This window comes from Chiloscyllium plagiosum, unplaced genomic scaffold, assembly GCF_037043375.1.
Source record: "Chiloscyllium plagiosum isolate Xiang-an unplaced genomic scaffold, Cpla_swu_hap1 HiC_scaffold_27, whole genome shotgun sequence".
Taxonomy (NCBI): Eukaryota; Metazoa; Chordata; class Chondrichthyes; order Orectolobiformes; family Hemiscylliidae; genus Chiloscyllium; species Chiloscyllium plagiosum.
Genome location: NW_028270165.1, coordinates 57,315,258 through 57,329,941, shown reverse-complemented (window position 1 = coordinate 57,329,941; position 14,684 = coordinate 57,315,258). Strand labels below are relative to the sequence as shown.

The 14,684-nt window shown below is 47.2% G+C and overlaps 1 protein-coding gene across 1 annotated transcript in view; it reads right to left on the bottom strand.

Annotated features, from left to right (window-relative positions):
- Positions 1 to 96: 96 nt before the first annotated feature.
- LOC148144228 (uncharacterized) overlaps positions 97 to 14,684 on the bottom strand; it is a 29,821-nt gene continuing 15,233 nt past the window's right edge. Inside the window, 2 exon segments of the mRNA XM_087975312.1 lie at positions 97 to 1,527; positions 11,850 to 12,353. Coding sequence (XP_087831438.1) covers positions 433 to 1,527; positions 11,850 to 12,353 — 1,599 coding nt within the window. The 3' untranslated portion in view covers positions 97 to 432.

Below are 14,684 nucleotides of genomic sequence, written 5' to 3'. Positions count from 1 at the left end.
GGGGGAGGAGGGGATGGGGGGGGAGGAGGGGATGGGAGGGGAGGAGGGGATGGGGGGGGGAGGAGGGGATGAGGGGGGAGGAGGGGATGGGGGGGGAGGAGGGGATGGGGGGGAAGGGGGGGAAGAGGGTGGAAGGCAGTGTAGAGTCAACCATAGGCCAGACAGGGTAAAGGATGCAGCTGGGACGACTGAGTGAATTCTTTCCCACAACGGCAGTTTCCTTCCTGAAAAATGACGTGAGTGAATCAGATGGGGGTTTTCTTCCCCCTCCCCCCCAAAAATGGCTTCATCATTAGACTTGGAACTCCAGATTACTGACTGAATTCCAATTTCACCATCTGCCACAGCAGGATTCGAACCCGGGAGGCCCTGGAACTGGGTTAATACTCCAGTCGATAATGGCACTCAGCCGTCACTCCTTCAATGCCCCTGCTATGGCACATGAACTTGCTGGTGCCTCTGCAGGTGGGAGGAGCAGGTGAACACCTTACTGCACCTGGGGCAACTGAAGGGCCTCTCCCCTATGTGGACCTGCTGGTGTTTCTGAAGTGTGATGGCCTGGGTAAAGCACTTCCCGCACTCGGGACAACTAAAGGGCCTCTCCCCCGTGTGGGTCCGCTGGTGGGTCTGGAGGTTGGAGGCCCGGGCAAAGCCCTTCCCGCACTCGGGGCACCTGAAGGGCCTCTCCCCGGTGTGGGACTGCTGGTGTCTCAGCCGGGCAGAGGCCTGGGTAAAGCACTTCCCGCATTCACAGCAGCTGAAGGGCCTCTCCCCTGTGTGGACCCGCTGGTGGGTCTGCAGGGTGGAGGAATCGCTGAAGCCTTTACCGCACTCTGGGCAGCTGAAGGGCCGCTCCCCTGTGTGGAGCCGCTGGTGGATCAGCAGGGCAGAGGCCTGGGTAAAGGCCTTCCTGCACTCGGAGCAGCTGAAGGGCCTCTCCCCTGTGTGGACCCGCCGGTGGGTCAGCAGGTGGGAGGAATCACTGAAGGCCTTCCCGCACTCGGGGCAGGAGAGTGGCCTCTCCCCCTTGTGGATTCGCTGGTGCCTCAGCAGGGCGAAGGAATTGCTGAAGACTTTCCCACACTCGTGGCAGCTGAAAGGCCTCTCCCCCGTGTGGACCCGCCTGTGGGTCAGCAGGGCAGATGCCTGGGTAAAGCCCTTCCTGCACTCGGGGCAGCTGAAGGGCCTCTCCCCGGTGTGACTGCGCCGATGAATCTCCAGAGCAGACGGGGCACAGAAGCCTTTCCCACAGTCGCCACACTTCCACGGTTTCTTCACCGGGCGGGATTCCTCGGGTTTCTCCATGGCCGAAGCTTCAGCCGCACACAAACGTGGGTACAGCCCCTCCCTGCCGTGAATTCCTCTTTCCAGGCCGTATAACTGTTTCAGGCTCCATACTAACTGCGCTGCAACGTAGGGTCTCTCATCCAGTCCCACTGATTCAGAAAATGTATTCAAGCCGGAAGCAAACGCTTTGCTCCTTCTCACAGAATCACAGTCAAAAATCGTTGCAGTCCCGATGTCCCAGTGTCACTGTCAGACATTGATGTGAAAGTGAGGACTGCAGATGCTGGAGAGTCAAGAGTTCAAAACTATGACGCTGGAAAAGCACTGTAGGTCAGGCAGCATCCAAGGAGCAGAAGAGTCAATGCTTTGGGCATAAGGCGATTTTGAAATTTCCGTCTTCAGATCTTCAAATACTCTGTAAAAAGAAATTACAAAAGTTATTACACTTAGTGCAGTGTAACAATTCTGAACAAGCAATTCTACTTTCTGCAGATTATACTTTTCTTTTGTTATTCCACAAAATTGAACGCACCATCCCACTCTCTCTCCCTCTCTGTTCTCACTCCACTCTAATTCTCCTCAAGGTGCTGATTCAGGATCTTACAGATGCAACCAACATAGAGTCATAGAGATGTACAGCATGGAAACAGACCTGAACCCAGGGAAAAGACTGTCTATTTATCCTATACATGCCCCTCATAAATTTGTAAACCTCTATAAGGTTATCCCTCAGGCTCCAACACTCCAGGGAAAACAGCTCCAGTCTGTTCAGCCTCTCCCTATAGCTCAAATCCTCCAACCCTGGCGACATCCTTGTAAATCGTTTCTGAACCCTTTCAAGTTTCACAACATCTTTTCATTGGAAGGAGACCAGAATTGCACGTAATATTCCAACAGTGCCCTAACCAATGTTCTGTACAGCCGCAACATGACCTCCCAAGAGTTCAAAATTAACATGAAAGATGTCTTCGATTAGCATTTGGTACTTAAAGTTTGACAAGGCACTGATGAAATGCATCCAACAATCTTGAAGGAAGGGACTTGGAGGAGGTGCCAGAAGACTGGAGAATTGCAAACATTGCAGCCTGGTTTAAGAAAGGTTGTAAAGTTGATCTCAGCAATTATAGAGTCATAGAGATGTACAGCATGGAAACAGACCCTTCGGTCCAACCCGTCCATGCCGACCAGATATCCCAACCCAATCTAGTCCCGCCTGCCAGTTTAAATTTGGTGGAGAAGCTTCCAGTAATACTTATTCTGGTCAAAATTAGTAGTCTAACTTGTTAGAGATTTGTGAAGACGTTACAGGCTTGATAAGGATAACACTTGAGCTCTCCTGTATGTTATCCATCCTGGCTATCTTGGGGAGCCTGGTACCCCTATAGCCTTGACATTATTCTGAATGGCATGCGTTTGAGGCGATTAAAGCACCAAAGTGTGACTTCAGATTACTTGGCTACATTGGTGTCTCGGTTTTGCTATCCTATCTTTCCCATAAAGGCTGACAGAACAGTCTGTGTACAGGAGTCTGCTGGGCACCACCTTCATTAATCAAAAGAGAAAGAGCTATTGATTCAGCACCTTAGTAAATCTTGAGGCAGTCTTGGCTCCTATGCACATGTTGGGATACATGTAAGGAGATGTTTATATTTTGCTTCTGTACTTAGAATTCAGAAATTGAAGCCAGTGTACATTTTTAAAATCTTCAAGATTAAAAGTACAGAGGAGATCAATATTCTACAACAATCCAACAACCCCGTCCCAAGACAACAGGCGCCTGACCCTCACAAAGCTGGCGGCCGGTTGCCCGGGCAACCCGAGAGGTCCTTCGCCGGTGAAGTAAACACTGGGCCTGTGGGGCTTCTATTGGAGGCCTGAGGCCTCCCCCTAGGAGTTTATAAACTCCCCAGTCTCCCTCCTCCCGCGGTTCCCAATCCTACCCTGTCTCACTGTCTCCTCTCCCCGGGGGCAGGAGCCAGGTCTTGGTGCTCGGGCCTGGCGACCTCCCCGGGATGTTCCTGAAACCTGGTCCTGTTCTGAAGGAGGATCCCCGGACCCGAAACACCTCCTCACATTCCTCCCGACACGAGCTGCCGGACCTGCTCAGCTTTTCCAGCGGCTCCTGTTCTTGTTCCTTCAGCCGCCGGCGCCATTCCTCTCCCACACTCAGTTACACTGTCTTTGTCCGGCCGCGGGACCTACACTGCGCATGCGCCAACACAGGGGGCGTGGTCCCGACAATGTCGTCACCAATCGAGGGGGCGTGGCTGGGGAGCCCACCAACCAATAGGGGACAATGGGGGTTGGTTTTCCCCCCCCCCCAGCCACCTGAAAGGTGGGTTTCTTTTTAATTTTCAGCCTGTTCAGGAATGTTACTCCAGACCTTTGGAAAGCTGAAACATCGGGAAAGTTCCAGACACAAACAAAGGGATTTTCAAAATGAATAGAAATAGGTAAGGTAAATTATGAAAGAAGTCTAGCATAAAATATCAAAAGCTTCTATCGGTCTGCCAAAGGGAACAGTGTCGCTAAAGTAAATGTTGGTTCCTTGGCAGGTGAAGCAGGTGAGTTAATAAGGGGACCACTGAAATGACAGAGCTGCTAAATCAATACTTTTCCTCAGTTTTCACGTTGGAGGACAGCAGTACCATTCGTATTGGAACGAGCAAGTCAAAGGCTCGAGAAAAGGTAGAACTTAAACAATCACTGTTGATAGGTACACTATTAGGATTGAGGGCAAACAAATCCCCTGGGCCTGATGGCCTACATCCTAGGGTACTAAAGGAAGTGGCAGTGGAGATTGTGGATTCATTAGTTACAATATTCCAAAATTCCCTGGACATGAGTAAGATTCATTGAGTTTATTTAATACAGAGATAGGTAGGTTCTTGATTGTCAAGGTGATCAAAGAAAGCGGGAGAATGGATTTGAGAAACTTTTCTTCCATGATTGAATGGCTTAGTTTCTGCTCCTATATCTCAGGATCTTATGGTTCCAGTGGATTGGAAAAATGCTAATGTAATGCCTGTATTCAGAAAGGGAGGCAGGCAATATGTGGGAAATTGCAGACCAGTTAGTTTAACATCTGTTGTTGGGAAGGTGTTAGGGTCAATTATCAAGGAAGCAATATCAGGACGTTTGAAAAATCAAAACTCTATCCATCAGAGTCAGCATGGTTTTATGATGGGCAAATCAGATTTGACTAAGTTCTTCATAGATGTAACAAGTGGATAATAGGGGTCCTGTAGATGTAATATATCTGGCTTTTCAGAAGGCATTTGCTAAAGTGCCACAGAAAGCGTTAACTCGCAAGGTTAGATCATATGCGATATGAGCTGATTTATCAGCTTGGATATGTGGCTGGCTGATGGGCAGAAGACAGACAGTCCAAATTGATGGCTTTTCTTTCTGGATGGCAAGAAGTAACTAGTCAGGTGCCACAGGGTTGGGTCCTTGGACCCCAGCTATTTACAATCTACATTAGTGACTTGGATACACGTATAAAAGGCTCATTTGCCAAATTTGTGGATGACACATAAATAGGCGTGATGGTAGATTGCAATGAGGATATATGAACCTTACAAATGGATCTGGATAGGTTAGGAGAGTGGGCCAAAATGTGGCAGATGGAGTTTAAGGTGGATAAGTGTGAGGTTATGCATTTTGATCAAAAACAAAACCTGCAAAGCAACCTATTATCTAATAGAGGGTTTGGGGTGATCTGGTGCAGAGGGATCTGGGTATCCTCATTAATGAGTCACAGAAACCTAGCATGGAGGTACAGTAGATAAGTAAGAAAGTGAATGTAGCATTCGCTTTTATCGCTAAAGGAATAGATCATAAAGGGAAGGAAATGTTGCTGCAACCAAACATAGCATTGCTGAAACTGCACCTGGAGAATTGTGCCCAGTTTTAAACTCATTTCCCCTTATATAGTTATGGTAGGGGATTTAACTTTCCAACCATAGACCAGGACTGCCATAGATTTAAGGGTTTAAATGGAGAGGAATTTATTGAGCGTGTTCAAGAAAGATTTCTGACTTAGTATGTGGATATATCTATGGAGAAGGTGCAAAACTTGACCTACTCTTGGGAAATAAGGCAGGACAGCTGACTGAGGTGTCAGTGGGGGTGCACTTTGGGGCCAGCAACCATAATTCTCTTAATTTTAAAATAGTGATGGAAAAGGATAGACCAGATCTAAAAGTTGAAATTCTAAATTGGAGAATGTCTCATTTTGACAGTAATAGGCAAGAACTTTCAAAAGCTGTTTGGGGGCAGATGTTTGCAGGTAAAGAGACGACTGGAAAATGGGAAGCCTTCAGAAATGAGATAACGTGAATCCAGAGACAGTATATACCTGTTAGGGTGAAAGGAATGTCTGGTAGGTGTAGGGAATGTTGGATGACTGGAGAAATTGATTGTTTGGTTCAGAAAAAGAAGGAAGCATATGTCAGGTATAGACAGGATAGATTGAGTGAATCCTTAGAGTATAAAGGTAGTAGGAGTATACTTAAAAGGGAAACCAGGAGGGCAAAAACTGGACATGAGATAACTTTGGCAAATAGGGTTAAGGAGAATCCAAAGTGTTTTTACAAATACATTAAGGAGAAAAGGCTCACTAGGGAGAGAATGGGGCACATCAAAGATGAGCAAGGCAGCCAATGTGTGGAACTACAGGAGATGGGGGAGATACTAAACAAGTATTTTGCATCAATGTTTACTCTGGAGAAGGACATGAAAAATATAGAGTGTAGGGAAATAGATTATAACATCTTTAAAAATGTCCATATTACAGAGGTGGTGGTGCTGGATGTCTTGAACACGAAGGTGGATAAATCTCCAGGACCTGATCAGGTGTACCAGAGAACTCTGTGGGAGGCTACGGGAAGTGATTGTTGGGCCCCTTGCTGAAATATTTGTATCATTGATAGTCACAGGAGAGGTGCCAGAAAACTGGAGGTTGGTTAACGTGGTACCACTATTTAAGAAAGGTGATAAGGAAAAGCCAGAGAACCTGACATCGGTGGTGGGCAGGTTGTCGGAGTGAAACCTGAGAGACAGGGTTTATACATATTTGGAAAGGCAACGACTGATTAGGGATCGTCGGCATGGCTTTGTGCATGGGAAATCATGTCTCACAAACTTGATTGAGTGCTTTGAAGAAGTAACAAAGAAGATTGATGAGGGCAGAGCAATGGACATGATCCATATGGACTTCAGTAAGGTATTTGACAAGGTTCCCCAAGGGAGACTGGTTAGCAAGGTTAGATCTTATGGAATACAGAGAGAACTAGCCCTTTGGATACAGAACTGGCTCAAAGGTAGAAGGTGGTGGTGGAGAGTTGTTTTTCAGACTGGAGGCTTGTGACCACTGAAGTACCACAAGGATCGGTGCTAGGTCCACTCCTTTCTGTATTTTTTATGCAAATGACTTGGATGTGAACATAGATGTATAGTTAGTAGGTTTACTGATGACACCAAAATTGGAGGTGTAGTGAACAACGAGGAAGGTTACCTCAGATTACAATGGGATCTTGATCAGATGTGCCAATGGGCTGAGGAGTGGCAGATGGAGTTTAATTTAGATGAATGCGAGGTGCTGCATTTTGGAAAAACAAATCAGAGCAGCACATCTACACTTAATGGGAAGGTTCTCGGGAGTGTTATTGAACAAAGAGACATTGGAGAGCAGGTTCACAGTTTCTTGAAAGTGGAGTTGCAGGTAGATAGGATAGTGAAGGTGGTGTTTGGTATACTTTCCTTTATTGGTCAGAGTATTGAGTATAGGATTTGAGAGGTTATGGTGTGGCTGTACAGGAGAATGTTTAGGACCCTTTTGGAATAAGTGTACAATTCCAGCATCCTTCCTCTTGGAAGAATGTTGTGAAACTTGAAAGGGTTCAGAAAAGATTTACAAGGATGTTGCCAGGGTTGGAGGATTTGAGCGATAGGGAGAAGTTGACTAGGCTGAGGCTGTTCTCCCTGGAGTGGAGGCGGCTGAGGGGTGACCTTAAAAGTTTTATAAAATCATGAAAATCACGGATAGGGCGAACAGCCAAGGTCTTTTCCCCCAAGATGGAGGAGTCCAAAACTAGAAGGTATAAGCTTAAGATGAGAGGGGGAAAGATTTAGATTAGATTAGATTAGATTAGATTACTTACAGTGTGGAAACAGGCCCTTCGGCCCAACAAGTCCACACCGACCCGCCGAAGCGCAACCCACCCATTCCCCTACATTTACCCCTTTAACCTAACACTAAGGGCAATTTAGCATGGCCAATTCACCTGACCCGCACATTTTTGGATTGTGGGAGGAAACCGGAGCACCCGGAGGAAACCCACGCAGACACGGGGAGAACGTGCAAACTCCACACAGTCAGTCGCCTGAGTCGGGAATTGAACCCGGGTCTCTGGCGCTGTGAGGCAGCAGTGCTAACCACTGTGCCACCGTGCCGCCCACTACCACCGTGCCGCCCACAAAGGAATTTAAAAAGGAATTGAGGGGCAACGTTTTCACGCAGAAGGTAGAGCGTGTATGGAATGAGCAGCCAGAGGTAGTGGTGGAGGTGGGTACAATTACAACATTTAAAAGGTGTCTAGATGAATAGTTCAGATTTAGAGAAATATGAGCAAATGCTGGAACTTGGGACTGGGCCAGATTGGAACATCTGGTCGGCATGGATGAGTTGAATGAAGTGTCTGTTTCTGTGCGGTGTGACTCTGAGTCTATAACTGCTATGACTGAAACTAGACCTTTTTACTGATAATCTTCCTGCTGGATTTTTTTAGCGCACCCAGTTTCAGTCGATTTCTGGTGGGGAAAATTGGCATATGTCCTGTATCCTGGAAATTCTGAAAAATAAAACTAAATAATTCTCCCTGTGAATGTTACAATCCACACCCCGTGATGTGAATGGTACAATCCTCCCCGCCCCTTTTCCTCCTGTACACCCCTCCACCTTCGAATGATGCAATCGTCCCCCTCTGAATGGTATAATCCTTTACTCCCCCACAGCCATTAAGGGTACAATTCTCCAAAGTCTTAATGGTACGATCCTTTCCACACCACCCCGAATGAATGGTACAATCCTCCCCCTGAGCTGGGATTCCCCAATCCCTCTCTGTTTCACATTTCCGAAGCCTTTCCCATTTTGAAAACAGTCTCTGCATAACCTCAGACTTTACCACATTGTATTCCATCTGCCCCTTCTCTGACCATTCTCCTGGCCTGTCCAAGCATTCTCAGCATGGACCCTTTTGGAACTCTAAAGACCCCTTTATGCCAACTCTCTACCTTCTGCCAGTCAGCCAATCCTCTATCCGTGCCAGTACCTTGCTCCTACACCAGGGACTCTTATCTTACTTAGCAGCCTCCTGCATGGCACCTTGTCAAAGGCCTTCTGGAAATCCAAATCGCTCACGTCCACTGGCTCTCCCTTTGTGTAACTTACTCATTACCTGCTCAAAGAATCCTAATAGATTTGTCAGACATGACCTCCTGTTGTCAAAGCCATGCAGACTCGGTCCTGTTTTAACATGCATCTCCACATACTTCCCACTCTCAACCTTCATAAAACCTGTTAAGTTTACCCATTTTTACCATAAATACGTTGTTCTGCTCTTTAAAATGAATTCAAGTTTAAAGATTTCATTATGTATGTACACTACCTTTGCCCCTCATAATATTTTATCCTTCTGAAGAAGACCTTCAAAAGAGATTAGCACAAGGTATGAAACTGACTGTGTGACTGCATCAAGTAAAGGAGTTAGTAAGAATGAGAAAGGAGTGGCTAAATATCTAAACCTACCCATGCAACGGTCAAGAAGGCACAACGACACCTTTTCTTCCTCAAGATGCTCAAGAAATTCGGCATGTCCATAATGACACTCACCAACATTTACAGATGCACCACAGAAAGCATTGAATCTGGGTGCATCACACCCTGCTACGGCAACTGCTCTGCCCAGGTCCGGAAGAAACTACAGAAGGTGGTGTGCACAGCACAGTCCATCACGGAAGCCAACCTCCCACCCATGAAATCCATCTACACTTCTTGTTGTCGTGGAAAGGCTACCAACCTCAAAGACCCCTCCCAGCCCGGGAATGATCTCCTGCACCATCTTCTGTCAGGCAGAAGATACAGAAGCTTGAACACATGTACCAACAGGTTCAAGAATAGCTTCTTCCCTGCCATTATTAGACTGCTGAATGGAGCTCTCCAATTTGAAATTTAATGTTGACCTTGCTTCTGCGCACCTCCTGTGCAGCTGTAACCCTGTACACCTCACTCTGTCTAAGCGCAGTATGACCTGCATGTCCTTGTTTGCTCGGATCTGACTGTACTGCTGATAAAACAACATTTTTGACTCTACTTAGGTACATAGCACAGTACCGGCCCTTTATCCTACTCTAAGATCAGACTGACCTACATACCATTTATTGTACTAACTTTCATGTGCTTATCCAAGAGTCGATTAAATGTCCCTAATGTATCTGACTCAACTACCACTGTTGACAGTGCATTTCACACAGCCACCACTATCCGAGTAGAGAACCTACTCTGACATCTCCCCGAAACCTTCCTCCAATTACCTAAAAAATTATGCCGAGAGTGTGGTGCTGGAAAACCATAGCAGGTCAGGCAGCAGCCAAGGAGCAGGAGAATTGACGTTTTGGGCATAAGCCCTTCATCAGGAACGAGGCTTGTGGGTCGGGGCTGCTTAGAGATAAATGGGAAGAGGGTGGGGTTGGGGGAGAAGGTAGCTGAGAATGCCATAGGTAGATGAAGGTAGGTGTGTGTGTGTGTGTGTGTGTTTGTGAGAGGTGGGGGTTGGGGGGGGTGGCAAGGTGATAGTTCGGAGGAGGTTATGGTGCAGATAGATAGGAAAAAATGATGGACAGGTCAGAAGGGGCAGCACCAAGTTGGAGGCTTGGGACTGGGATAAAGTGGGGGAGGTGAGGAAACTGTTGAAATCCATATTTGTCCTGTGTGGTTGCAGGGTCGCAAGGCAGAGGATGAGGTGTTCCTCCTCCAGGCATCAGGTAGTAACGGTTTGGCGATGGATAGGTTGGAGAAGTGGGTGGAGCTGATAGATTGAAAAGTTGATGGACAGGTCAAGAGGGCGTGCTGAGTTGAAGGCACGGGACTGGGATAAAGTGGGGGTGGGGTGGAAAATGATGTCTAGCATCTGCAGTCCTCATTCTCTCCTCCTTAAAATTATAGGCATTTGTAAGGGGCATGGATAGGGTGAATACCCAAGGTCTTTCCCCAAGGTCGAGTACTAAAGGGGCATAGGTTGAAGGTGAGTGGGGAAAGGGACCTGAGGGGCAACATTTTCACGCAGAGGGTGGTGTGTGTATGGAATGAACTGCCAGAAGTGGTGGAGGCTGGTACAATTACAACATTTAAAAGGCATCTGGATGGGGATATGAATAGGAGGGGTACAGATGAACATAGACCAAATACTGGCAAATGGGTCACTAGATTCATTTAAGGTATGGACTGAAGGGTTTGTTTCAGGCTCTACAACTCTATAACTATGTCAACATAGTTGAAACCAATTTCACAAAATGGGGAATAGGTCATTCACCCCTTACAGCCTGTCCTGAGCTGTGGCCTAACTGCACATATTCCAGTGCAAGTTTCAGAAAGATTTCAGCAGCTCTTTTAAAAAATTGAAATGTGTTTAGACTTCAATGATGTTTCTGAATATATCATTTTAGCTATTCTCAATTTTAAAGATAAGAGTTTCGAGTGAACACAGCCCACACCTCCCAGTGCAGCCAGTAACCTTTACAATGCTGATGAAACGATGCAGTACCTGTACTCCTTAAACATTTACAATTTCTAACGATACTAGCTACTCATTCACTGCTCCATCTGATACACGACATTAGAAACTTGGTGCAGGAGGCTGGAAGAAATGAGCAGCTTTAAAACAAAAAACCATCTGGAGCTCAAAGCTTTCAATGAGAGTCTGAGCCCAGCAGTAAGTTCAGGTCACCTTTATTGTGACCCAACTTTGTTACAGCTTCAGATCTCCCCCAGCAAAAAGATGTAGAGAAAGTAGCTGCTTTTTAAATAGCTCAAGGTCAAAGCGCACACACTCCCCCCCCCCCCCCCCCACCTCACCTCACTTTCTTTACTATCGGTCAGCACAGAGTTGTCCCTTTTTAATTGGATCCTTGGTACAGCCTTAACCCGTGGGGCCGGGAACGGGGGCAGTGTGAGTGAAACAGACTGCTGTGGGTCTGGAGTCACGTGTAGGCCAAACCAGATAAAGGATGCAGCTGTGACGACTGAGTTAATCCTTTCCCACAACGGCAGTGCCCTTCCCTAAAAAGGGCGTGAATCAGATTGGGGTTTTCTCTCCCCTTCCCCCCCACCCACAGAAAATGGTTTCATCGTTAGATTCTGACCGTATTCCAATTCCGCCATCTGCCGCAGTGGTATTCAAACCCAACAGATCCCAGAACTGGGTTAATAGTCCAGTCGATAACGGCACTCGGCAGTCGCTTTGTCAGTCCCCCTGCGATGGCACGTGAAGTCGCTGGTGGCTCCGGAGGTGGGAGGAGCGGGTGAAAGCCTTCCCACACTCAGGGCAGCTGAAGGGCCTCTCCCCTGTGTGGACTCGCCGGTGGGTCAGCAGGGAGTAGGAATAGCTGAAGGCCTTCCTGCAATCAGGACAGCTGAAGGGCCTCTCCCCTGTGTGGACCTGCTGGTGGGTCAACAAATTGGAGGAACGGCTGAAGGCCTTCCCGCACTCGGGGCAGCTGAAGGGGGTCTCCCCCGTGTGGACCCGCTGGTGCCTCAGCAGGGTGGAGGAATCGCTGAAGGCCTTCCCACACTCGGGACAGCTGAAGGGCCTCTCCCCCGTATGGACTCGCCGGTGGGTCAGTAGGGAGGATGAATCGCTGAAGGCCTTCCCACACTCAGAGCAGCTGAAAGGCCTCTCCCCCGTGTGGATCCGCTGGTGCCGAAGCAGGGCAGAGACCTGGGTAAAGCCCTTCCCGCACTTGGGACAGGAAAACGGCCTCTACCCGGTGTGGATGCGCCGATGAATCTCCAGGTCAGACGGAGTACGGAAGCCTTTCCCACAGTTACCACACTTCCACGGTTTCTCCATGTCCAAAGCTTCAGCCACAAGCAAACGCATGTACTGCCTCTCACTGCTGTGAGTTCCTCTTTCCAGGCCGTATAACTGTTTCAGGCTCCACTCTAGTACGCAGCAACAGTAGGGTCTCTCATCCAGTCCCACTGATAATGAAAATGTACTGAAATAGGAACTAAAAAGCTTTGCTCCTTCTCACAGAATTGTAATCAAAAATCGTGGCTGTCCCAATCGATTGAGTGACTGTCAGATATTGACGTGAAAGTGAGGACCGCAGACAGGGGAGAGTCAGTGTTGAAAAGTGCGGCGCTGGAAAAGCACAGCAGGTCAGGCAGCATCCAAGGAGCAGGAGAGTCAGCATTTCAGGCATAAGGCCTTCATCTGTTCATTTTGAAACTTTTGTCTTCGGATCTTCAAATACTCTGGAAAAAGAGATTACAAAAGTCATCGCTGTCAGTGCAGGGTAGAAATTCAGAACAAGCTATTCTACTTTCTGTGGAGCATTCTTTTTTGTTATTCCACAAAATTGAAAGCAACATCCTTCTCTCCCTCTCCCCCTCTCTGTTCTCACTCCGCTCTAAGTAATTCTCCTGAAGGTGCTGATTCAGGATCAGAACAGCAGAAACGTCAAGATTTACATATTGGATAACTCCACCTGAAAGTTAACATCTTTCACAACATTGGGATACTGCCGAGAGTGAGCAGGTCTGATGTTGGGAAGCAAAACAAAATGTGTCAATTCAGGATGAATCGGGAATGCAGCTTGAGGAATAACCAGACATGTCAAGGTATTAACACAGACACTAGAGAGAAACTGAACAGAAGAGACGTGGCAAACTTTAGTAGAAAGCCAGAATCATTAAGATATACCGCACAGTAACAGACCCTTTGGTCCAATTCGACTATGCTGACCAGATATTGTAAATCAATTTAGTCCCATTTGCCAGCACTTGGCCCATACCCCTTGGCCAATCCACCCTACGTTGCACATCCCTGGACACTATGTGTAAGTTAGCATGGCTAACCCACACAAACCTGCACCTCCTTGGGCATGATGGGTACTTTAACACGGCCAATCCACCCTCACCTGCACATCCCTGGGCACTATGCATAATTTAGCATGGTCAATCCACCCGAACCTGGGCAAAGGTTAAAAATCACACAAACCCGGGTTATAGTCCAACAGGTTTATTTGGAAGGACCATCGTTCAGAGCACTGCTCCTTCATCAGGTGGTTGTGGAGAATAAGACCATAAGGCACAGAATTTATGGAAAGACATTTGTGGCCTGCCACTGAAATGATATATCGGTCAAATCTGGATTGTTAAGTCTTTCATCTTTTAGAATGGATTGCAGGTATCATTAATATGTAAATCCCAGAACTTCCTGTAAGGCACCCTCTCAAGATAACATAAGGCTTTACAACAAAAGGTGGCATCTCAGCTCAGACAATGCACTAAAGGTATGAGGTCAGAGTTTGCCTGTATCTCAGTCGTGAGTCAGACTGGTTCTATTTTCAAAGCCGGAATTTATAAAATATTATCTGGATTGACTGCCTGCATGAACTGCCGAGTCTCATCCACCAGCTGAAATGACTGGATAGGGAGGGCTTGATCCCCACAGTGCAATGAATTCCCACTTTCCACCAAAATCCCAAATATCCATGCTCACTCAGTTGCTCTCTCTCAAATCAAATATTTCATTGTAATTTCTTCTGCTCCCAGTAAGGGCAAAACATCTTTGAAAGTTGCTCTGAAAGTCCAGTCTTCACAACCAGACTCCTGCTTTCACCAAAGACAATTAGTCATACAGCATGGAAACAGACCCTTTGGTCAAACTGTCTGTGCCAAACAGATACCCAAAATTAATCTAGTCCCATTTGCCAGCATGTGGCTCTTATGGTTCTAAACCATTCCTATTCATGTACCCAGCCAGATGCATTTTAAAGATAATTGTACCAGCCTCACCACTTCCTCTGGCAGCTCGTTCCATACATGCACAACCCTCTGCGTGAAAAAGTTGCCCCTCAGGGCCCTTTTAAATCATTCCCCTCTCACCTCAAACATATGCCCTCTAGTTTTGGACTCTCCTACCTTGGGGAAAAGACCTTGGATATTCACCCTATCCATGCTCGTTATAAACCTCTATATGGCTGCCCCTCAGCCTCCGATTCTCCAGGGTACTTCACACCCTCCAAGTCTAGCAACATCCTCGCAAATCTTTTCCGACCCCTCTCAAAGTTTCACAAGTTCTTTCCGAAAGCAGGGAGACCAGAACTGGACG